Consider the following 25,521-nt stretch of genomic DNA (forward strand, 5'->3'; position numbering starts at 1 on the left):
TGAGTGAAAATTGTCTAAAATATTCATTATGTTCTTATTTTCAAGAAGAATTCCTGTTTTGAATTTCATGACCAAACATGATAGGACAAAACGATCCATACTTAGCAGCACCACAAACACAACAAATCAAATGTGTGGTACAAAGAATTTATCACTCAGTTTCAGGAACTGAACAGCTTTATATACAAGATCTTGCATATTACATGAATCTAGGTCAGGTTTCTATATACTGTATACTGTATATAATTATGTATAGTACATATAAAATAGAATTGCCTATGGCTTATTTTTTTATCACTTCATATACTGTCTAGATATTGTGCTTAGGGCTTCTTTTCACAGGATACACTTGCCTGAAGTCACTCATTCTACCCCTATCAGAATTAGGTGTGAAGAGCCTTTAAAAACTAAAAACAAAAGCAAATACTGTACTTTAAGAGCCTGCGGTACTGCTGTCCTCTTACTTAGTGTTGTCATTACTGGTCATGACTGGTGGATATTCTCATTTACCACATTCTCTCTTCACAAAGAGGCTGCAATAAGTGTTAGTGCTGAAATCACCAAGGTACAGCCAGCCTCTCATACTGTATTAATGAATTTACTTAATCTATTTCATAGTAGATTGTGCAGCTTTTTCTTTAAGAAGTGATTTGGATTTTACAGATTGCCATTGCCTTGGATTTCACTGGTAAATGTGCAAACATTTATTAGAGATTTGCATTTCATTCCTCTTTCCCCATCTTGTAGAAATTAGATTCTGACCTTTCATTGTTCACATTAAATCCCATGGGCTATGTAGGAGTATATTTCAGCTATACTGCAGTGGACTCAAATAAGGAATGCTGAATAATAATTTTAAAGCATCTGAGGACGGGATGGGTCATGTAAAAACATTGCTTGGGGATGAGAAGCTGGTTAGGGTCTGTTCTGAACCTCAGTTCAATTGCCTTGAGAAACTCTTCCTATGCCTAAAAAACAAATAAAAAAATAAACTGCCTTTAAAGATTCATAGCTGGATGTTTTTAATGCCAGCAGAACATATTCCTTAACAGTTAAAACACAACATTGCTAAGCAGTTACAAGTTTTGAGTCTGATCTCTTTCAGATACTGGTTTTTGCTCATTATAGAGTATAGGAAGAAAAACAAAAATACAAAAATGACAGGTAAATGAGGCAGGTGTTAAGAAGATTTGTGAGAAAAAAAGTCATTATGCCAGAAACCATTGTCTTAGTTGACAGGTTGTTTCTTGCTTCTTGTACTTTTCTAATGTAAATATGAATACTCCATGCAATTCAGGAACTGAATTACACAGGGATTTCAACCTTAACTCTATATGACCTGTAGAGCTTGCTAATACCATAATACAAATCAAAAGGAAATAAGATTGTCTTAATGCTACTTAAATTACTTTGGGTTTCACAGAAAGATGAAATGCAACACCACTGAGTATATACTGAGCTTGTGTGCTCTGTGATTGATATTGGCACTGAGCCATACAGAATGCTTGTAAATGTTATTGTTGGTGAAAGATGAGAGACGAAGACACTCATTTGGCTATTTTCAGGCATGCATAGTGAGTTTAGATGTGATGTACTGTAACACGAGCAAGAAGGGCTCCTGCTCCAGATGGTCTTTTGTTTAGAGTTATATACAGTAGATGAGAGTCTGTAATACCAATCATTGGACAATTCAGTATTGGGACCTTGTCTTTGCAAGGTGATTTCCTTTAATATTAAAAATAATGTTGATGTTCAGAATTTTGATAGGGATATAAGTATGTTTACTCTTAAAAATAACTTAAACTACAGTACCATCACACTTTTGATATGCCAAGAAACAAAACTGTATACATTGTATAAAGGCTTTCAGTGGAAATATACTGTACTTCTAATGCAAAATATCCGTTATCTTATTGGTCTTCAATATCTTTGGTCACCTGCAATGTCATAGGGACCCCTGTAATTAACTTAGATGTTGTATTTTTGTCTTTTTTGCTAAAAGCTCTGTTACTTTTAAGTGTGATGAGCAATTTCTCATACTGGCTCTATTCCACCCAAAGTGAACAATTCAGCTAGTAATATAAACTTCACTTAAATGTTATCTCTGTGCTTCAGGGTGACAGTGGTCTTTCTAATTCTTGGTCTGTTCTCATATCTTCTGACCTCATATTTTCTTTTTTAAATAAAAAATAGACCCTCTTCTTTCTTCATTCACACTGTATCCCATTATGTTTTTTTTCTTTTCTTTTGTTGGTCACAGCAATCTCTCTCTCCCTGTGCATGTTAAATTACCTATCACTGCTGTTTCTCTGAATTGCAGGCCAGACCCTCTTTGTTCAAACTTTGGTACGTGCAGAAGTACAATTAGAATGTTTTAAAAAAAATCATTTAAAAATTAATGTAGTGATAGTATTATTAGGAAGTGACTGCATCGTGATAGAATGTATGAAGGAATGTTTTAGTCTAGCTGAGCGGTTCACTGTATTCTAAATTAAATATGAGAATATAAGAAAAATACTGTAGTAAGAATATATACAGTATATTAGAATATATTTCTTTCAACTAAATATCCTTATATTTTAAAGTTGACATTCAGTAGGGTGTGCTTTCTGTTTCCTGGTCTATTGCCATGTTTATTTGCTAGAGACAGTTTCATTTAAATTTCTTTTGAACAAGTATGATTCTGGTTTGGAAGATGAATTTTAAGGTCATAAGAACATAGTTACGGAGAAGTAGAGGTCATTCATTCCATTTAGTCCATTTGATCCAAAGTCATCATTGAGGCAGTCTTTTGAAGAAAGCCAGGGTATTGGTTTCAACATCATTGCTGTGTAACAAGTTCCATGCTTCCACAACTACTTTATTTCCATAAAGAAGTGCCACGTGAGTTTAAATGCTCTTCCGTGTAGTTTCCATTTGTTTCCTCTGGTTCACTGTCACTGTTGACTGTGAAGAAGCCCAATATGTTGACTTTATTAATACCTTTGAGGGTTTTGATTACTTGTACTTTACAGTACAGTATGTAGCCTCCTCTGTTCATGACTACAAATGTTAAATTCTTTCAGCATATCAGTGTAGGACATTCCTTTAACTTTCAGAATGCAACTGGTTGCTTCTCTCTGGACTGATTCCAGAGGAGCAATATTGTTATAACATTATGGCCAACATTGTATAAAATATTTCAGGTGGGTAGCTGCGTCAGCATGCATAGGCCACAAAGGAACAAGTGATAAGTTTATTCCGTGCTGAAAAGAGAAGAAAGAAAACACAACATTTCAGCTGTGGAGCCTCCTTTGGGTGTCAGCCGAGTGACAGCCCCCCCCCCACTCACCCCCCCTGGGTGAGCTTGTAGAAAAGACATTTCATTGCCAACAACAACTGCTGCACGCTGTATTGTTGTGCATTTGATAAATAAACTTTGATTGATTGATTGTTTGGTTGATTGAATATGGTCCAGAATATTGTGTAGCAGTAAGAAAACAGTTCTTAGTACTGCTAAGAAATTAATTTTGTCATAATAAATTCAACTATTAAATTGCAAGACAGGTACTCATATTCTGTCACAGCACACTGTGTCTCTTATAGTGTGTCTGTTAAGTATTAGGAATTTTATTTTTATTTAATCAATCAAGAAAGCAAGCATAATGGAAATACACAGAAACTGAAAAGTTATTACCTGATTCTTGTTGCAGTAGTCAATAATGGACATTTCTAGACACTGCTGTCAGTATTCTAAAATCAAATTATAAAATAGATTTATTTTCTAAAACAAAGAAAATAGGACTCAGACAAATTTCACTTGACAGTTCTGTTTTTCACAGCTGTTATGTACTGTAACTCCCTGTTTTCATGTACAGGTACTGTAATAGGTAATTCTGTAATTCTTCAATATCCAGAGTACATACTGTATTGTTGAGATTACTGTATATACAGTACATAGGCTGTTCAGGGAGAGGTTTGTATCTTTCAGTTCTTGATGGAACTGAAGTCATACATGTTGAATGCTAATTAAATTGTAAGTGTAACATCTTTGTCATCACAGTTGTGAATAGATTGCTTGTAGGAATCTAATACTGATAGACAATTTAATGTTGTTGTTCAGCAAAGAAGCAGAGAAAAGAGTGGACATTGGCAGGGAACTCAACATATTAAAGTAAATGCCACACCTTTGTACAGATTTCAAGAACTCTAGTTTACAGGTACAGAAGGTTTTTGAAGAAAGGCTTATTTTTTAGTTACTTCTGTCTCTTCTGACTGATCTTTGGGAATATTTTCCCATCCTTTTGAACTCTCAAGCAGAAACTTGACAGTATTGACATTTATTCTTCTCAAAGACCAAAATACATTATCCTGCACTTCTATCACCTGGCTCTATTGTATGTTTCAGAATAATATGTGCAGTTGTTGGTTATAAAAATGAAGTGCAGCTTTATTTTCCATTCTCAGCTGCTAGCAGGGGACATTATTGACAAGTTTTAATTGCATGCAGAAGTGCTTGGGAAATCCCTGTGGGACTTCAACTTCTTTCTGTGCTTGGTGAAGCAGAGTGACAGGTCTCCTTTCACATACTGTATGTGGTGTGTCTAGGACTTGTTGTTTTCTGCTAGGCTGTGTGAAAGGAGAAAATGGCAATAGATAACGGAAGCTTCTAGATTCCATTTCCACTCTCATAGACTATTTGAACTGTTTTAATAAATCCTGGTTTATTTAACTAAGGACGTTTAAAGTTTGACATTTCAAGCATAATATTAACAATAAGTCATTATTGCTGTCACTTTTAACCTTTATATTTGAATGTGGAAAATATTTCATGACATTAAATCTTACAATGTTTTAAAGACAGGTATCCTCCAGGATCCAACAAGAATGATTTGTTAAAGTTAGTGGAGCCCTACTGGTTCTTCTATGTGGAATTTTAGATTTTCTAAAAAAATTTGGATATTTGTAGGAATCCATTATAAACTTGACTCCTGCCTTCAGGACTGTTTTGTGGACTACTCATTAATCAAATGCATTTTCATACACTATATGATGTAGTGTACAGTATATTATACTGCATGTATAAAGCTTTGGTTTAGGATGTTTTTAAAAACATACTTGAAGGGCTTTCTGAATAATAGACGCACAGGTTAAACTTGTGTGATTATTTTTATGGAAGTACTAAACACTGAATAATGTAATTTACTCAGAACTACCAAGAATTGCTTCAGGCATTTTACTTACAGTATGAATCAGCTGTATTTTAGCACTTGGTTTTAAAAGTGTCTAAATCTCCTTTGACAGCTTTTCTGGATTGGGTTTTGTTCACGTACTATGAATGCAGGAGATTCAACCTTTCGCTTCATAGGATTTGTTAAAATAGCAATTTGTACATATAAATCTAAAATTTCTTGAAGCCCTGGTTGCCACCACAAAATCTGAGGTTTTATCCCTGCAGTTTATGTCCTGGAAAGGCACTTACAGTATGTGCTACTGTTTGAAATACAAGAGATAGTTCAATCCTGACTTGAAATTGAAAGAAAAAACATTTTAACGAAAAAGGCTGCCAGAAGGATAGCAAAACTAGGTTTCTACAAGAGCTGTTTTTTTACAATTCATGATGAGACAGTCTAGTTCCATAAAAATCTAAAGTCTTTTAAAAAACCCTTAAGCTAACTAATGAAGATTCATTATGAGTATCAATGGGACATTAAAGATAGGTAGATTGTGAACTCTTGGGATTTAATAGTTGGAACACTGGCATGTAGTAAAGGTAGATAACATTGATTGCTGGTAAAATTCTTACAGGTCAAACAAAGAATAAACACTTAACAGGGTTCAATCAATGGGAGGAATCTAAGAGATATATGGTATCCATTAAAGGCATAAAGAATCTACTCTTTTTAGTAATTTTCTTACCAAGTACACATCCTCTAAGACATGCATGGTTTTTACTCCTCTGTTCACAATATCATTAGTGAAGCTTACTAACTCCTCTACTAAAATTTAATCTAAGAGAAGCTGCCTGAGATCTTAGCCCGGATGTGTACAGAGGAAGATACTGTAATTAGTTGTGCTCATAAAGCTTTCAACCCACAAAGACTCTTAGCTGCAATACAACAATGCCCAACAATTACAACAATGAAGAACTAAGGATGTGAATCCAGTCACCTAGGGGCTGGAACAAAGCATTACAGTCATTACCCATGGCTAAATTGTTGAATTTGATTCAAACAGTGTTTCTAATATGGGTTATGCATCTTTCCTGGCTTCTGTCCTTTTAATGAATCCATATAATACAAAAACATTGTAGGACACCATTTGGCACAGCAAACTACTGAGATCTGAAAGTGTTCTTCAACACCACAATCCAATGTTTAAGGCTTTTTATTTGTTTAAAGCTGCCTAGTGATAGGAAGAATGGGATTTCTTCCATCAAAGCCCACTTTTTGTTGGGCTCAGTTCCCTTTTTTCTGTATTTCATTAACCCTGTGCTCCTATTGACTCTTTCTGATGTCACTTACCAGCAAACAGAAATGACATTTGTTTGTCTGTGACTCACCCTGCAGTGGTGACTTGTGACATCTTCTCAGATCCCCTAGAGAAAAATGCCAGGTACTGACTTTTTGCTATTGTGGACCTACAGACCTGTTTTCTACAGGGAGGTTTTACCATTTACTAAAAGAAAAAGTAGTTCTGAATTTAAAGATTGAGTAAAATGAGTGCTCACAGCAAGAAGAAAAATTAAAGCACATCAAAAAGAAAAAGTTTTGCAGCATATTTCTTTTAAAAAGTCTCTATTGATTTTACTAGGTTCTGTGCCTGAGCAACTGGCAGCAGATGTATTTTATTTCATAACCCTGGCTATGTCAATTCAATTTTATATCTTAAATATTTATCTATTTTTTCAAGGCACATGTCAATATTCATAGCCTCTATCCCAGTTTTGCCATTTTCACTCACTCCTTTCAAGAACACACATATCAGAAAACATAAGAACATAAATGTGGATTATATTTTCCAATTTGGTGGTGCAAATCAACACTTGACTGAGACACGCAGTAAATAAAAAAAATATTCTATGAGTTTCATTTTCTATTGTGTGATATTGTTGATGGAAATATTTTGTATTGAATCAAAGTCATTATTGCAAATAACAACCATTACTTCATATTAAGATATAGAACCATAAGAAATAACACCAATTACAGGACGTTTCTGTTATCTGAATGCATTATTTAAGGATATTTTAATTAGCCCACACATACAAACAACTGTATTGAAATTTAATAAATTCTGAACTGTTCCTTCTTATTTAAAAAAAAAAGTTTTTAACTCTTGTTAGTGTTATGTTGATGCTGATGGTTGTATTATTATTATTTTTGATGGACATGTTTAGAATTTCATAATTAAGGATTCAAGTTCAATACTTAGTTTGATATCTGTTTTGTGAAACAGTCATATAGTCATTTATTTATTTGCTTAATCTATTTAAATGATTGGTTTCTTTTCAGTATACAGTATCTGGTACATACAGTATAAGAATATCTGGTCCTGAGTTTTGATGTTACAGAAAATATATTTGGTGAAATTGTGTAGAGATACACATGCTATGAAACAAATTGTTTATTAGTAATTTAAATATTGTATACAACATAAGTTCATTTTCTTTTTCTTATTCTTATTAATTTATTCTGCACTGCATTCTACTCAACATGCGTACATGGTGTTACTCTAGTAACGTGCATGTAGTCAGAAAATCAGACAAAAGAGAATCCTTACTTTCACTACATTGGCATAAAGCTTAGGAAACTATGACAATCATTATTGTCATTTACCTTTCCTAAAGTAAAAGATCAATACTTGTCTACATTTGAAAGTTATAGGAACCATTATTTTTTTGACACTTAAATGTACAAAAGAATTTACCAGTGGTGTCTAATGTCCTTTGCTGGAGATGCTCCTTCAAATTTACTTTTGGCAGAGTTATATCAGTAATATACCTACTGTTGGCAGAATGCCGTCTGGTAGCTCAGCAGACAGCATCTACATTATCAGTAGGAAACATGATACTGCTGCTAGGTTCTTTAGATTTAATATCATTAAGAATATTGAACCATCCAACATTTTTTTTTAACTTAGTCCATCTCTTTGCTTTTAGTCTTGTAGTAATGTTTGTTTTTTTAAAGAACATACATATTGCTTTACCAGAGGTACAGTATATACAGTACAGTGTAAGAAAGAAAAGAAATGTATTTAATCTTAAACTGTAATATTAAAATGGTACTCCTAAATACATTGCTGTTCTTTTAAGCTATATACTGTAGTATGCTTGCAAGAAAGCTTAAATTATTTTAGGTTTTCAGCTACAGTGTCATTTGCTTACTTTTAAATGAATTTGAGCTCAGTTTTGAATTATTGAATTACTTAGAGTGTTGTTGCAGGGTCAGAGAGCAGAAATGATGTGCAATAACTAAAGAACATTTTGGGACAGAATCATATTCATATTTGTAATTCATTCAAGATCGAAGTTCAAAATTTGGAAAGGTAAACACATTGGACATGATCTTGAAACAATCTAAGAATTTAATTGAGACAAAGTTAATAGAAAATACACTGGATTCATTTTATTCAAATTTACCCTTTAAGGAAAATCTAATTAGTTTTTTAAGGCAACTTAATATGTTCTGCCTTAGGTAGGCTAATACATTTATGGAGTACTTACTCTGCTTAAGAATAAGTGCCCACCTTAGCCATCTCTTTCTGGGATGAAGTGATGTTAGTGGCAGTGGTCTTTAGATTTCCAAGAGCAAACCAAGTTTGACAAATGAAAGCATGGAGGAAAATGCTTAAATTGACAAGTACTGAGAAGAATTGTGCTGTTTGTTAGGTTGGAAAGCAAATACCTTGTTAGATGTGAGCTAATAATTTTCTGTATATCCTGGGAGGCAGATGGGAAAACACAGCAGGTGCAGAACTGCAGTGCTGTCGTAGGCCTTGTCAGGCAGCAGAACTGACTTCCCCAGATTGACTAACACTGCTGATTACTCATACCAGCCCACGCCTGTGTTTCTTTCTCTATTCTGACGGAAAACCTGACAGAAATTCACTGCTGTGGAGTGTGCAAGCTGACATTTTGTGTTTGATCTTGATGTTGGAATATCATAAATAAAAATAAAGTAATGGAAAGTGAGAAATATTATAGGGTCAAGTATAAATACAGTATAGTGAACCAGGACTGGTTTTGGGAGGGGTTGATTTTTTTACTTTTAAAGTTGTAATTTCTTTACACTTTGAGGGGTAAGATAAATTATCTTTCTCCAAAGTATTGTTTGGAAGTCAATATCTTCTAACCACCAAAGTATTTAGTTAACCTATGTCTTAAAAAATGAACAGTTTATTTTTATTCTGCATTCAATTTTTGAGTTATAGTATCTATCCCCTTAGAGTTTCAGTTAACAGTGGTTTCCTGTCATGTCTTCTTTCAAAATACAAATGAGTATTGCAGATTGCATTTTTTGAAAAATCAAGACTACAAAGTTACTTTCTCTGCCTCAGGACAAGAAAAGCAAACGTTTGGCTAAAATGCTTTGTAATGAGGAAAATTGAAAATGTAATTGTCTATGTAATAGTTTAAATCTGTTCATAACCTTGTTCTTGAGAAAAGAATGTCAACCTGAAAGTCAAAAGTATTTTTTTTCAGGTCTGATACAGTGTGATATAATGCTTTAAATTAAAAGAGTTTTCTTTAATGTCTGTAGAGGTCAGAATAAAAAGAAAGTTAAGATATACATCAAATACTTGACTGATTTAAGTATTGTATAACATTAATTCTAATAAATCAGTCAAGGCTTAAAACAAATATGTGGATATTTTTAAATATTGTCAGTTCACTAAAGCTTCCATCTTAAGACACCAAATATACCTTCCTTTGAGGTTTGTAAGATTAGCCAAAAAATCAATATGCTAGACATACTGTATGATGACAGTGCATGTTTAATTGCCAAAACAAAATTGTGGCCTTTACCTTTAAATATATCTGAAATTTGCCAAATGCATCACGAAGCTTGCAGTATTTCAGTGTGACTGGTCAGCAAAGGTGTCATTTGCAGTTTTAAAATACAACCCCGAAGCTGTAACTTAACCACAAACACCATTTGGAATTCTCTAACTTAACAGGCTTTGACAATTACTCCAGCTGACCTTGTAAGTTTGATGTTCCATGTAATTTTAGATTTAGAACCTTTGAAATGAAGTAATTTTTCAGACATTTCACTTCCTTGAAAATTGACACAGATTAACCTAAAAATGATTACCAAAGTCAATATTTTTTTCCTTGACAATACAAATAAATTTTATACCTCTTTCCCAAGAGTGTCTGTCAGATGCAAGCTGCTGGACAGCTAATAATTCCAGTTCTTTATGTGAGGAGTGGTAGACATGAACACTGTTCAGTGCCTGTCATCTGTTCTGCCCCTAGGGTGTTGCCCTTAAAGCGGAAATTTACAATTTTCACAAAAATGTGAATTACAGATCCTCCAGTGCTGTCACTTCTAAACCGGGGCAAACATAGTTCTGAGAACCAGGTCTGAAACAAATGAAAAAAAGCAAATTCACTGTATTTTTTTTGAAAGCCATTCAGCAAGCTTGGTTCTCTGAAAAGCAAAGAGACCGATGGACAGAGGAAAAAATGATTATAAAGAAAAAGGGAATGAATTGTTTATTTTAAGCTTTCACTTTTAGTTTGGTTACAATCCTTGATGACTCACATTTCCTACGATTTCATCATAAGTTAAAATGAAAGATAAAGCATTGCATTGATGACGAACCAATGAAAAAGGATAGTTGTCACTGGTACTAATCAGCAATTTAGAAATTAATGTCTAGTTGAAAATTGGATGAATTCAGAACATGGGATACACTAATACAGTATTTACTTGCCTTAGTAAGCATTTTGAATTGTTCTTGGTATACTGTAGTACTGTACATCAAGATTGTTAGGAATCAAGGTTTTTTTTACCCAAGACTTTCCTAAAGAGATTGTTTCCTAGAAAGGATTTATTTAACCTGATGTTATGTTTTCTATGGCCAGAAAAAACAGATTTTCTGGGCAACTCTTGAAATCCACTTCAACATTTCTGTGGAAATCAATTCAGTTACCAAAGCAATGTGCTAAAATTGTTCCATAGCTCCTCATATCTTGAACACCATGACATGTTAACAGAGATTTGACCTTATGAAAGAAATAGCACAGAGTTCATTCATGCAGTAATTACACAAATACTAAGACGTAAAAGAATGCATAGGCACAGGCACTAAACAAAGCAATAAATAAAGGAGAAGTTGCACATTACAGCTTGTTTTGCAAAACACTTGAACTCAATGATCACAACATCATCTAAAAGACCTGCTCACCTGGTACAGTGTCTCTCACTCTATCTTGGGAAAGCGTATCTTATGTCTGCCTTACAGTATACAGCATATGGATTATTTATTAATCCAATCCCTGTCTGTCTTTTATTTGCATAAAATTGTAAAAAAAAGTGGGATCCCCACCTGCCTTTATCTGAAATGTAATGGAGCACAAAGTAAATCTCTATCTGGCCCCAATTAGTTGTCAAATAGTTGTCTTGAGAGTGTTGGATGAATACAAAGCATATTAGGAAGTTAAAATGTGATGAGGCTCAAGAAAGTAGAATAAGAAAATGTTTAGATTTCTACATAATAAAAGGAGAAAAGGGTTACAAATGAGAGGATTTGGCCCATCTAAGTAGTTAAATTGTATCATGCTTTAACTAGCCATCAATCCTGTGAAAAAAAATCAGTGCAACTGCCAGGTGTCTGATTAATTCACCTGTCTCCCATTACCCTTTCCCTTTGATTCAATCTTATGCCTAGAAGAAGAAAAGATTAGCTGCCAATCAATATCCCACAAGTTGGTTATTCCACATGTGGTTTTACACCCCACCCAATTATTGTGTCAGTTTTGCAATTATTCAGGAATTCTTTACCTGTCACCTTCTTACAAACAGGTGTCTTCAAATATAATGTAAACCACAGTCTTGAAATAACGATTCCGTGCGTCTTGGTTAACTCTGCACGTTTCTGCAGTGACTGTTTATTGAACGTGCTTACACACATCACAAGCCCACTGTTTCTGCCTCAGTCCAGTTCAGCAAACAAAAGCTTTACTTTGTTAATGACATCATTATGACTAGAGTTTTTTTTGTTAAATAAGTATCCTGTGTAGTTTTTAGAACAGAATGTTTCTCTGAAGTCTTTAAAAACAATTTTTTTCTAAAATGTCGGGTAATAAATGATTTAAATCATCTGAAAATTTTGCACTTCAGAAAAAAAATATTTTTATCTTTTCTTTTGTACACAGCAGTTCTACCTCTTCTTAAATCCCTTCCAAATACTTCTTACATATCCTGTATAGATCACAGCTAATCATTTAAAGTTTTAAATTAAATTTTTTAACAGTTTTCAATCTGGAATCCTCAGCGCCTCATAACTAAAATCAACCTTTTTGTATCTGATTTAGACATCATAAATCAAACATTTAAATTCTTGTTTAATTGGTTGGAATTTTTTTACGATACTAAAATTGTTGATGACTTGAAATCTGGAGTCAGCATTTTACTAATCATAACCTTTTCATCCAGTTAACCTCATTAATTCCCATTCCAATGGGTAATGATCTCATCTAAAGTGATGTTCAGATATGAACTGACATTCAATGGCATATCAAGTCTACAGCTGAGGAAGGAAGATAGTAATTCCTACACTTTAATCAGAACTCTTTTCTAAAGAAATTGAGCACCTGTAATCTGTGTTCATGTTTTATTTAAAAGTTTGTTTATTTTCAAAGTGTTATCACTTCAGTAGAAATAAGCTTTTTGAAACAGCAGTGTGTTTTCCATTGCAGCAGTACACTAATGACTGGAAGTGCTTCAGGTTTCAAACATTTATTTCACTGTGTGTGGTAGCACTTGAAGTAATGCAGAAACCTCTGGAGATGCAATTAATACAGGTTCTCTATCAAACTTCACTTTATACTGAAGTGTTTCATGATTGCAAATGTCTTCAGCACTTCCCAGTACCTAATACAGTAAAAGAACTGGTGCTGAAAGAGAGAAGGGGAAAAATAGTTCTTGCTTTGAACAGTTCCCTTAGATTTCATTTAGAATATAATCAAGAATGTCCTCACTGTAATGAATATCTTCATTGAAGTCACACTTTTTCAGACAAAAATAACTATTGGCAAAACAAACTTTTTAAATATTGGATTGGAATGGAAGATGTGTTAAAAATGAAACTGTGAAACTGTGAAGATTGGGAACTTCACTGCTTTAAAGGGTACAGACTGCTCTATGGAGCTCAGGCATTATGTGAGCTACAGTGACCTTGTGTTCTGAGGTGCCATTTAATATTTGGTGTAGGAATAGCACACTCAAACTGTTTACTAGACATTGACCCTGAAGTGACAAATGCTGCAGAGTTCCATGGAAACAAACATTTCTTACTCACCATAAAATAAGTTCACAGGGTCTTTTGTGGCATATTTCACCCTGGTAGATCATGTTGAAATATGAAACAGACAAATCAGTCATGCTGTTTCTTTTAAGGTTTTTATCCTCTTGCATTGACATCATAGTACCAGTAAGTGCTACTGAAGGATAAGAAAACAGGACAACTCCTACTTTAATTTCAAAAGCCAAGTGTTAAGATCACAGAATAACATAGTTAACTTTAACCATAAGGATGATAACTCCACAGAATTGTATTTTGTGTATTTCAGGCCCCTCCAAATGCTACAGAATCCCAAACAAGTCCAAGGTGAAGGACCATGCCCAAATCATACAGTATGTTTATACTGTCTTCAATTAATTATGAACGACTAGAGCAACAGAGACTTATACAGAAGAAAACATTTATAGGAACATTCAAATGGAACAGGGGATGATTAGAACAGGTTGTTTGCATCCAGGGTTACTCTCATGCACAGTATATGTAACAATATAGCCAATGAATGCCTTGTTTGTAGTCCCATCTTCTGGTGCTAGGGGGCCCATTATTGCTATGATAAAACTGAATGTACCAAAGCATGATTCAAATCAAAAGCAGTGAAAAAATGTCCATTACTAAACAGAACCTTCAGTTCTCAATAGCTAAATGTTTTTTTTCCACTGTGGCCCTGTCACATTCAATACAATTTAGTATACTGCATACAAAGCCTAAACATAATAATGCCCTTATATTTAAAATTATACTCTTTTTCTTCCACTTCCATTTTCACAGCATGTGTGCAAAGAAACATACTGTGAAAAGCTGCTGAATGAATAAGTGCTCATTTAAATATATATATATATTTCCTGTTGTTTCCCCCAAAAGGTATGGATGTGGTAGGTACCATTCATGCAAATACTTTTTGCTTCTTGTCATTGTTTCTGTTCTCGTTCTCTGAATGTTCCTTTGATTATATGTGATGAACATTGACGCCCACTTCAACACAGCTGCCAAGACTTCTCATTGACACTAATCCCATAAACGCAGTAGGCTACTCCTAGCTCATTTTTACTGCCTACAAATTGAGTCCTTTATCACATATTTAAAGGGTATAATTAGAGTAAAACAAAAATTAAACATAATCTAACCCAAAACACTGTTTAGAAGGTATTAGGTCTTTGTATAATAATGGTATACTCCAAAACAACTGCAAAATGTCACAATACCATACTACTAATGTCAAAATCAGTCATCCCAGTACAGCCTCCTATAGAAAAGTTTGTACTGAAAGACGTGGCCCTGGTGTGTTTAAATGCTTTGTTAATGTGGCATCTGTGGAATTGCAAAACAGTCTACGTAAAAACACCAGCACAGACCTATGAGGGCGAAGTGGTCTATTGCAGGTTAACATTCTGTTTCCCAAATTTAATTTTGTGTCCACTTTCCTGGATTAAAAATACATATCCTTACCTTTGTAGCGTATACATATGCAGCTGCATATAAAACCATTAAATCAGAGATCAGTGCATAAAATAGTGTTAGTTAATTTATATAATGTATTGCATTTAGACAATGCAATGAAAATGATTGTGGAGAGCTCAAACATAAACCGAATGTGATCTTGTTACATATCCAAAATGATTAAGCAGTTCATCATTGCCTCATATCTGTTTGGTTTATGGACCATATCTGGAGACATGCTGCTAATTGCATGTTTTTTTACTGGTTTATCAAAAGAATTGGAGAGAAGAGCTGGAACTAGTGTAGTCTCAGGTGCTCTGTCCCTGATTGTTCTGTATAATTCTTCAAACAGGTCATCTACATATATTACAATTTGAATTAGTGAAACTGCCAGAGCTTCTCCTTTATTGACTCCGCACTAAAAGAATACATGCGTAATGAATGAATTCCAGTGAAGTCTAAGATATGTCCTGATTATCTCATTGATCTGTGGTCCATTGTATTTTATTGTGTTTCATTGGGTTGGAGATCAGTGAGATCATCAGGATATAACATTTCAAATACATACGAAAATGTACAAAAACACAACAGTGGCGCACTGATTCTCTTCTGTCTGAAGCTTTTGCCCCAGAATGAACTGCATTTGGAGGAAGGGGGGCATGCCTTCAGAGCTCCCTACCCTTTATTGTACCTCCTCTTTGTCTTAAGTTGAAACCATTTTCTTGTCTCAGGCTCTTTCTTAACCTGTTACCTTTATTACATTGTGATATGTTCTAATGACTGATCTGACATATGACAATTTCTCTCACTACAATTAATTACATTTAAAATATGACCTTATTTATATTTCCCGTGTTATGAATTTACTGTCAATGTACTGTACTCTGCCCAGTTTTAACCAAACATTTTACATACAGTAGTTTGTTAATGAGAGGGGCTTTACATGAAATGTACATAATTAATTCTCAGTAGATACTGTGTTAGTTATTTTCAAATTAAATTCTCACTAGACTTGCATCTTTGTTCACTGATTAGTACATTAAATACTTATTTCTTACTTATAAAGCTTGAGAGGTTTGTTTTCACAAATGAACTTACAGTATCTTGTGTAAACTTTACCTTTTCAGTTACCCAGTAGTCCTATTAAATTTATTAAAATAAAATATTAAACTAAAAATTATTAAACATGATCAAGCTTGCCGATTGTTTTTCAGACGATTTGGAAGCCGAACTAGCAATCTTTTACATTTCACACATGGACTTGTTCAATGCAAGAGGCATACATTCTCTATCATTCTCTATCTATAAGATTAGTCTGTGTTATAATTTTCAAAAGCCTCTAATAATTCACATATCTTCAGTTAATAAAGCTTAAAAGATTTTTTAAAAATTAACATCAATTAAATCTTGGAGACAGACTCCAGAATAAGGTTTCAAGGTTATGTATTATTTGTAATGCTTTTTTAACATACTCTTTACTTTTTTCATTCTTAAGCCGCGATCCATTGTTAGCTGACATTTTGCTGTAAGAGTAAAATTCCTTTCACCATTGCTGGAGGAGAAATGTTTATTGTGATTGCCTTCTTATTTTTTTCTAAGGAAGCAATAAAATAGGAATTTAAAACTGACTTGCTGAAGAAGTGCTTTTTTACTTACATGGTCTGTTTGTGTCAAGTGAATAAGTTACCTTAAGGTAGACAGGTACAGGTTTTATTTGTTTATTTAATTGAATTTGCTAGTTGTATGGTTCTGAAAATGTGAATTGCATCTATGGGTTTTGTGTTTGTTTTTGTTTGAACAATTTTTCTACGTGAAGTAATAAGATGTGTTAAATGATTTTAAGAAAATATTTTTTGCCATTTCAAACAACTAAAAATCCATAATGTTTGGGCTAAAAGTTCAAGAGTTTTTCACATTTGTTCATCATTTGTTCAGGTCATTGAGTAATACAGTACCAACTGTCAAGCTGTCAAGCTGTTTTATGTTTAGGGACTGAGTAATAAAACATGAAATAAAAATTGATGATTAGCAAACCAGGCATCTACAGCTCTCATCAACACATGATACTCAAATTAGCCAGATAACATTCATGAAAAGGCTGAAAAAGTAGGATTAGTTATCCTTACTAATTTATCTATATGTATTGCCATTTCCATTCATTGCAGTGTATGCTGAATAAAATTACTTACATGATTTATAACTGACAAAGTTCCATAATAGCTGTGCTTGTGTACTGTGCCACTGTATCAGTTTGTCAAGAAAACCCTGCCACAATATGTCTCCTTTTTCAGCTTCCAAAAATAAATCATAAAACATAAATTTAGATGGCTCAATCTTTCAGTATCCCATGGAAATCCACGGTCCTGCTTCCTGTACCTAGGTACTTACAGTTGTTCAATCACAAGTTGTTCATAGTTTTTAATGTGAACCTTGCACGTATTCACGGGAAATGTAGTTAAAAACGAGCATGTCAAAAAAAGCACTTTCTAAAAAAACCTTTGAAGGATTATATATGCTATAACCTTTGAAGGATATATGGAATGCTGTTTTGTACCTTATTTTTTTATTTTCAGCAACTGCTACCAGCTATTAAAATATATTATATTTTATTCATAAAATAATATTCTTAATACAGTAACATTTGGAAATGTTATAATATTTTGGTTATTTTTATTTTCAGCTACCAAAATTTCAGCTACTGGAAATAGGCTTCCAGTACATGAATGTTACAGTACTGTACTTCAAAGAATCATACATAATGGTCAAATGCAAGGTCTTTCAATCAAATGGATCCAAGCTCCACTCATGGCAGAAAAATACCTGCATAGCCCCATTACATTTTAAAACAGTGTCAAGATTGTAATACCTCCGCTTAAGGGCGCTCCGGCTCTTTCACATTTTGCTGATTCTGTGCACTTGCCCTCAATCCTGCCCTGCCTCATTGGAAGATGGATGCCCGGAGGCCCCCCTACCATCAAGTCGCCCTACGTCTGCGGCTTGAGGGCATAGGCCTCCTATTGGCGTCCTGACCCTGCTGAGTCCGGGACTCAGAGCGCCTGGCCTCATCATCCTATTTTTATTTCCCTGTCCCTGTACCGGATCCTGTTCCGGTTTTTAAATTTGTCTTGTTTTCGTCGTGGATGGATCACTCGGATTAGGACCTTGGACTCTGCCCCGGATTTCCCCCTGGACTCCCTTGGATTTGTTTACCATGGCCACGCCCCCCGAGCACCAGCTCACTGTCATCACAGCCCTGTTTGTCAACCTGCCCTGATCCTCGTCATCTCCTCCCCGTTGTCCTGCTCTACTCACTTTCGGATTATACCGTCTGCATAGGGTCCAGTACTACGCAATGTGACAAACAGTAGCTACAATAGGCTATATATTTTATGTTTATATGACATATAAAATATGTTACATATTCAAATAAATTTATTTTTAGTATTAAACTAGGAAAAGAGTTTCAGTAAGACTGCAACACAAGTGCCACTTATCCATTTGTTTTGAGCAGCAAAGGGATTAAAGTACAGTAGCATGCCAGACAGAATTATAGCACACTGCAGTGTACTTTACACTGGCACAAATGTTGATGGTTGTTCTAAATGGCGGCATCTGTATGGGGGGAAATAATTAAACAGGCAAACAGAATGTTAGGAAATAATAGTTAAAATAGTTTAAGAATTTTTGTAGAATATAAGAATTCTTTGTAAAATTTAAATCAGTGCTATGCCAAAATTATTAAATGAACTGGTAAAACTTCATTTGGATTATTGTGTACAGGTAGTTTTTGTAACCATGTTACAAAAAGTTACAGTTACTCTAAAATTATATTGTAGAGAGAAAAGGTCCAGATACAAATACATAGCTTTTAAAGAATGTCATTCCTCACAGGTTATAAGAACTGATATTTTCTAGTCTTCAACAAGTCTATGAGGGGTCAATCCAATTCCTTAAAGGCATTGACAAATTAAAGCAATAGACACACTCAGAATCAACAGTGAAACACAAACCAATGACAAAACTGGATTGCACCACTGGAACTGCATTTAAAACATACTGTATAACAGGAGACACATATTTGCACAGGGAATTATTAGAGTCCTGGAGAACAAGCTACCCAGCCATGCTGTTGAAAGTGATTCCCTAGCGTCCCTCATGAAATAGCTGGTCTCAATTAATCTGCAGATCAATTAATCACTTGCAACTAAATGGCCTACATGGGTCAGATGGCTTCCTTTATTTCTTATATTATAAGGTCCATGTGCAACAATGAAGCATATTGCTTGTTTTACTAACTTATGAAATTACAGAAACAGACCTGATTTTGTGAAGGTAATATATTTAGTTTGATGTGTCCTGGGATTGTAGTGTAAATTTAGGCCACCAATTACTTTAAACTTTAAAAATTGGCTCAATACAAATAGAATTCAGGTGCAGAATGGACTATAATTTTACTTGAACTTGCCATTTGGCTCCCTGTTGTGAAAAAAATTGGCTTGGTGTCAAGCTACCATATTTTGACATTGACCCCTAATCACAGTCTCCTTTTGACATTGTAAAATACTGTAAGTGTTGTGTTAGGAAAAATGCTACTTTTACAACTTTGTATCAGCATGAAAGTTAAGTCATGATTTATTCCACATTAGCTGTGGGCAAACAGCATTTGCAGAGTTTGAAAATATCCCTGAGGGGGTTCTGTTTAATAATTTATTCAGGAATTCACAATAAGTGTTCCTTTCCATTGCAGAGCAGTTTCCATTTTAGTCAGGTCATAAATGATGTTCAACAACAGTGCTCATTCACTAAATCTTTCTGTTTCTTTCTTTCTGTGACTCAACTGTACAAATCAGGTTATTGTTGGGGCTCTATGCCTGTGTTAATTCATTAGAATGGGGGAGTTGTGGATTGGGTCTATTTTGTTTAATTGGATGACTTGATTTAATTGTTTGATATGTTAGGCACTTATTATTTCCAACTTTGATCTGACATCAAAGGTTAACTTATGGATTCACATCTACTGTCTGCAGTATTAGTATTAGTGTATTTTTACTGTAAGTATTTTTATAAGAACACACACAGTAACATTGCAAATGAGAATCATTAGTCATACATTAAATAGGAAGATGGCTACACAGGATGGAGCTATCTGGGCAAATGACTAAAAAGGAAGAGTGGATATTGATAATTGAATGAACACCTGCTGGTCGGAGCAATGGTATTTGCCACATGAAAGTACAAATATAGAGGCAATGCTTTACAACAGCACCTCTATATAAGACAGAACTTCTCTATCAAAGTAAAAGTGAATAAACAATGCAGATTTTAAATAAACATTTTATGGGGTGCAAAGAAATAGCAGTTGATACAACTGGATGATCTTCAACTCAGTGTTTTTTTGCACATTTTTCTTCATTATTCTTCCCCAAGGGTATCCAATTGCTAGACTTTAGCCAGATTATGTTGAGAGGTTTTTTTCTGATTTTGCATTCACCTTTTTATTTGAATGCTGTCTTCCATGGTGTTCATCCCTTCTCTTTTTGGGAAAAGTTGGGAATAAACCCCTTGGCAAGTGGCATGAAAGACTGTCTTTGTATATTTTTTAAATCTGCTACAGTATAATCTTTTGGATATACTGGATATTTTCCCTCCATCTTTTTTCAGTTATTTTTTCTCCATGAGACCTAGAGATTCCATTAATACCTTCCATAAAATAATGTGTTTAATAAGCAGAACAATGAGACGGGTCTCTTGATTTGGCACTCACCTCATATCAAAATATTACAATATTTTTATACCAGTGGTGATCAGTGCGTCTGGACTAAGAGCATAAGTCAGGTAGTTTAGGACATTTTTGTGATACTGTTTAGAATAATTTCAGGATGGCCTTTAAATCCCTGACCGTGAGCTGATTCACTTTAACTTTATCCGGTGAACTTACAGAACTTATTCGACTACTCGGAGTCATGCAATTGCCACCTGGGGTGTGATGATCAGTGAGGGGAAGGGTGGAGGTGTTTGTTATATAATGCTATTTGCTGTATTTGTTCCACCAAAAATACTTGTGTATAAGGAGACATACTGTAGAATGATATGACAATTGGCATTGGAAATATCTCTTCTCATACACAGTAGTTGCTTGTAATCAGTTGTCTACTAAATCCCATTGAATCAGCAGTTCTATTATTTTCTCATTCTTTCAGTTAGGCACTGTTTAATTATATTGTGCACTTGTATTTACCCCTTTTAGCAAGATTGTTGACAGCCACTTTTCCAGTTCTTGTTATACATGTGTTATAAATACATCATTACAAATACATAAAGCATCATCTTTGACACTATATTCATATGGGCAAAGATTAAATTTAAGAAAGAGTGATGGTAAAATAATTTGCTAAAATATAACAGTTTTTGAGATTTGTGTTACAATATCTTATGTTACTTCTAAAACTTGATGGCAAATTGTATGTTATACAATTTGCCATAAAAATGTACATGTCTTTTCTATGTACAGTACCTGAGTACTTATGCCGTAGGTTGGAGCAAGATTTCAAGCTGTTAATGGCCTATTTTAGGCCACATTTCTCTCTGTCCTTTCCAAGCCTAAAGAAAATTTAAAATATTTTATGTTCCTGGGAGGCACAGGGTTTGAGAAGACGCCTCAGCCTCAGTTATTTGACTTTTTAATGCTTCGCTGTCCAGGGTTTTTCATCACGTTCTTCACCTTCTGACCTTCATCTCTAACCCAGAACAAATGTCTCTGGATTGGATCCATGCCTTTTTATACACTGAAGTAGCAGTACTGAAAGACACGCTCTGCCTGTCTTTGAATTTCGTCTCTGCCTGGTAAATTGAATTTCATTCTTACTTAAATCTTTCACTTGCACATGTTTTCTGCAGCCTTCCCAAATATATCTAGCTCCAGTAGCTACCTACAAGATACTTTGTTCTTGGAAGCTTTCAGCTATTTGGGAAGAAACCCCATAGCCCATACTTTACAGTATGCTTTCCAAATTACTGTTTCAAGTCACTCATGTTAATTATTGTTTTCCCTCATGACTCAGTAGCTGTTACACACACTGTTTGGAATAAAATGAATTGGGATTGTTTGTCAGACCCTCCTTGAAATGAACCATTGCTTAAAAACTGAAAATGCAGGTAAGGTGCACTTACAGTATCAATCAATCCATCCATTTATAACACTGAATACTGTAAAGCTCAGTATTTTTCCAAAAGAAGACCCAAACTGATTTTAATAAATATATAAACAACTATACTGTACACAGCTATCTCTGAAATATGGTCCTCCCATATTTTTAAATGGTGTTTTTTTACAGAAATTCCTTCACGAGAGATCTGGCATTGATACATTTGAATTTAACCATACATTTCTCACCAGATGATTGAGCATCTAAAGAAATCACTGATAATTGCAACAGATTCATACAGGTATAAAAAACAATCTGTTCTTCTATTTTTTACATTTTATTTGGCAGAACACAAAATTAAATTAATAATTTTGATTAACATCTTTAACTGGATCAGCTGGTCAACAGGGAGAATACTCTGTAAAGTACAAGCTAGTAGATTGTAGCCATAATTGGAAGCAATAAATTGACAATTACTTTGCACTAGGTTGTGGAGGGTGTCTTGTGGGAAACAAGCATGTGTACCCAGGCAATCACACTTGGAGCTTCCCATGGATCTTAATGAGATGTTAGATCATGAGCTATCATTGAAGGACTGTTCTTGGACTTCGATGATGTGCTTACGTCTTGCCATGCTAAAAATTGCTGTCTGTGTGCACCCCACACAGTGAGAGACGTTGTGTAGACACACCTCCAGCATTGAGGTGGCAATTGAAGTGAGGGCTAAATTCAACTACTGTATGTGATACAAATTTCCAACTTGCCAGAAAAAAAAAGGAAGGAGGACTGTAAGACTCAGACAGATAGCAGAAGAAACAATCTCCAGAGGAGCTCATAGAAACTGTAAGATTACCAGATATGGGCCTCATCCTCTTATCTACCTTAAGAAGTACACAGTAGCTTTAGCACAAAATGAGATAAACAAGTAATGTACTGTATGTTAGCAGTACAGAATTTATTTTCTATAGTTATCGTGCTGTGGTAGCTCCAATGAGTTGTCAAACTTTCAGGTCTGGAGGTGGTTTGCTGGGTAGTAATCACTCCAGATGAAGCTTAGCTGGTGAAAGCCAGTTCAGCTGCTTTTACAAACCCCTTCTGTGAATACTATTTTTCATATTCCTTTGTCCGGGGATGGGGAACATTTTCCTCCACTACAGACACCGATGGCACAGGTGTTACTCATTTGATAAGTGAGATGTTGGCTCCTGTATTCTTATTTTTTCATTTTCACCAGACTTGACATTCAACACATTAAACCACTTCATTACCTACGCTTAATCAACCCTCTCACATGAGGGTTCTCTCTTTCTCTAATGAGGTTATTTAGTGATTTTGCAACAAATCTGTTTGAATATATCACATTCAGTCATATATCATCCATTATTCAAAATGGCACCAAACATTTAAGCAATATCCAAAATATACAAGTAATAGGTTTATTCCATGCTGAAAAGAAAACGAAAGCATAATGTTTCGGCCGTGGAGCCTTATTCAGGTGTGAGGAAGACCTGAAGAAGGGTCCATGGCCGAAACGTTGTGTTTTCTTTCTTTTCTTTTCAGCATGGAATAAACCTATTACCTGTTCCTTTGCAGCCTATGTATGCTGACGCAGCTACCCACCTGAATATCCAAAATATGTACATGTTGTTGTTTAAAAACATGCATACAGTATGTAAATAGTGTGAAAAGGTTCTTATGATGCTCATTTTACTGTATTTGGACATTTGTTTAGGTACTCTGATTTAAGCCAGAATTCATTTTCACATGGCATTATTTATGCTCATAATACCCTAGTTTTTTTAATTGTGATCTCTGAAAGATGGATGTGGAAAGGTCAAATTAGCTGTAACACAGGTGTCTACAAGCATTAAATGTGTTTAATGTTGAGTTTATTATGCATCTGTTTAGGACATTTTGGAAACAATTAGTCTTTCTGCTTCTCATTTGTATTACAGATCTTTTTTTTATTTAAAATGCTTTTGAGATTCTTTGTCTTGGAATAATGTAATGTAGACTGACATGAACACACACATTTCGATGTAATAATGCCCTTTTAAGATCATATTAGAACTGTTAAACTGCTAAAGGAGCCTTATTATTAGGTCATTGTTCATGTTATTTTTTAATTGACACCTTTTTGTGTCCTTTTCAGGTGGAATTTGTATTGCTCAGTCTCTAAAAATCCCACATGAACACAAGCAGTCGGATTTCGATAAAATCATCAGGAACCTTCTGGAAACACGCCATGCTCGGACGGTGGTCATCTTTGCTAATGATGAAGATATAAGGTAAGAACAGTAAACACCACATTACCACTGAGATAAAAGAGATATACTGTGAGAATACTTCAGCAAGAGGTTTGGGAAAGTAATGCTTGTGCAGATGAGGCTCTGTTGTAATATTCACGGTGTCATTTGTATCTTTTTGTTAACATGGAAAAAACATAGTGAGAGATATTAAAATATACCTAATGATATTGTACATACAAATATTCACATGTTTTTAATACTCTTTAGAAAACAAAAAGATTGACAGCAGGTTTTAAAAATGCCTGAAAAAGAATGAAAAAGAACCCTCATTGATAGAAACCTAATGTGTATTTGTGATTTCATTAGATTTGAGATGTTTCTTAAAATATAGGCTCAAGAAAGAAAAAAAAATCTGAATCTCAATCTTGTCTCAATCATGTTTTACCATACGGGTAGAAAAAAGAAAGTTTTGTAGTTGCATTTTTTGGCTATCATCTCAATTGGATCTCAGTATTTTCCGGTTTTGGTAAATTAATATGGTAAGCTTTGTGGTTGGTGCTCTTTAAAAGTAGGCTAAGGAATTTGTTTCACTTGTCAGTACGGTATACTGTATAGTATGAAACACCAGGACATCCAAAGTCTGTGGAGGAAAAAGGATGGTAAATAAGCCGTTTTTTCCCAAGACATCCTCACAGAATAGTTAGATGAAGAAATTAACTAAATAGAAAGAACTGTCCACGAAGAGTCTTGCATTCCATTTTATGTAGAGATCACAACTATGCAAACTCCCCCCAGAATGACAGCTGCCCTATTACAACATATTAAATAAGATTATTAGAAGAGATTCTGAACTGCCAAAAGTTCACCATCCTTCTATAATGTTCAGGACAAATCAACTCAACAAATCAAAATGGGATTTTCAGTGTTAACAACAGAAATAGTGGATTAATTGCGAACCTAATAAATGAGACTTAATTAAAACCAACTTGCTAAGGATTAATGAGACAAAAACAACATGGTACATGTTCTGAAATTCAGAAATGTATTAGTGCATAATAAATATGGCACTCGTTTGGTCTTTAATGATGTCAACTAGACATCACACTGAGGGATTCATTAATGAGAGGATGTTCAATTCACTAGCAAGCTTTTGTGTGTTCTGACAGTATTCCGGTAAA

At 34.5% G+C, this 25,521-nt stretch overlaps 1 protein-coding gene across 1 annotated transcript in view; it reads left to right on the forward strand.

Annotated features, from left to right (window-relative positions):
* Window positions 1-25,521, forward strand: part of grm7 (glutamate metabotropic receptor 7) — a 241,636-nt gene that overhangs the window by 102,503 nt on the left and 113,612 nt on the right. Inside the window, exon 3 of the mRNA XM_088916628.1 lies at window positions 24,247-24,382. Within this exon, the coding sequence (XP_088772754.1) occupies window positions 24,247-24,382 (136 nt within the window). The remainder of the gene's footprint in view (window positions 1-24,246; window positions 24,383-25,521) is intronic.

The sequence above is a fragment of the Atractosteus spatula genome, chromosome 5, assembly GCF_055471065.1.
Source record: "Atractosteus spatula isolate fAtrSpa1 chromosome 5, fAtrSpa1.hap1, whole genome shotgun sequence".
NCBI lineage: Eukaryota > Metazoa > Chordata > Actinopteri > Semionotiformes > Lepisosteidae > Atractosteus > Atractosteus spatula.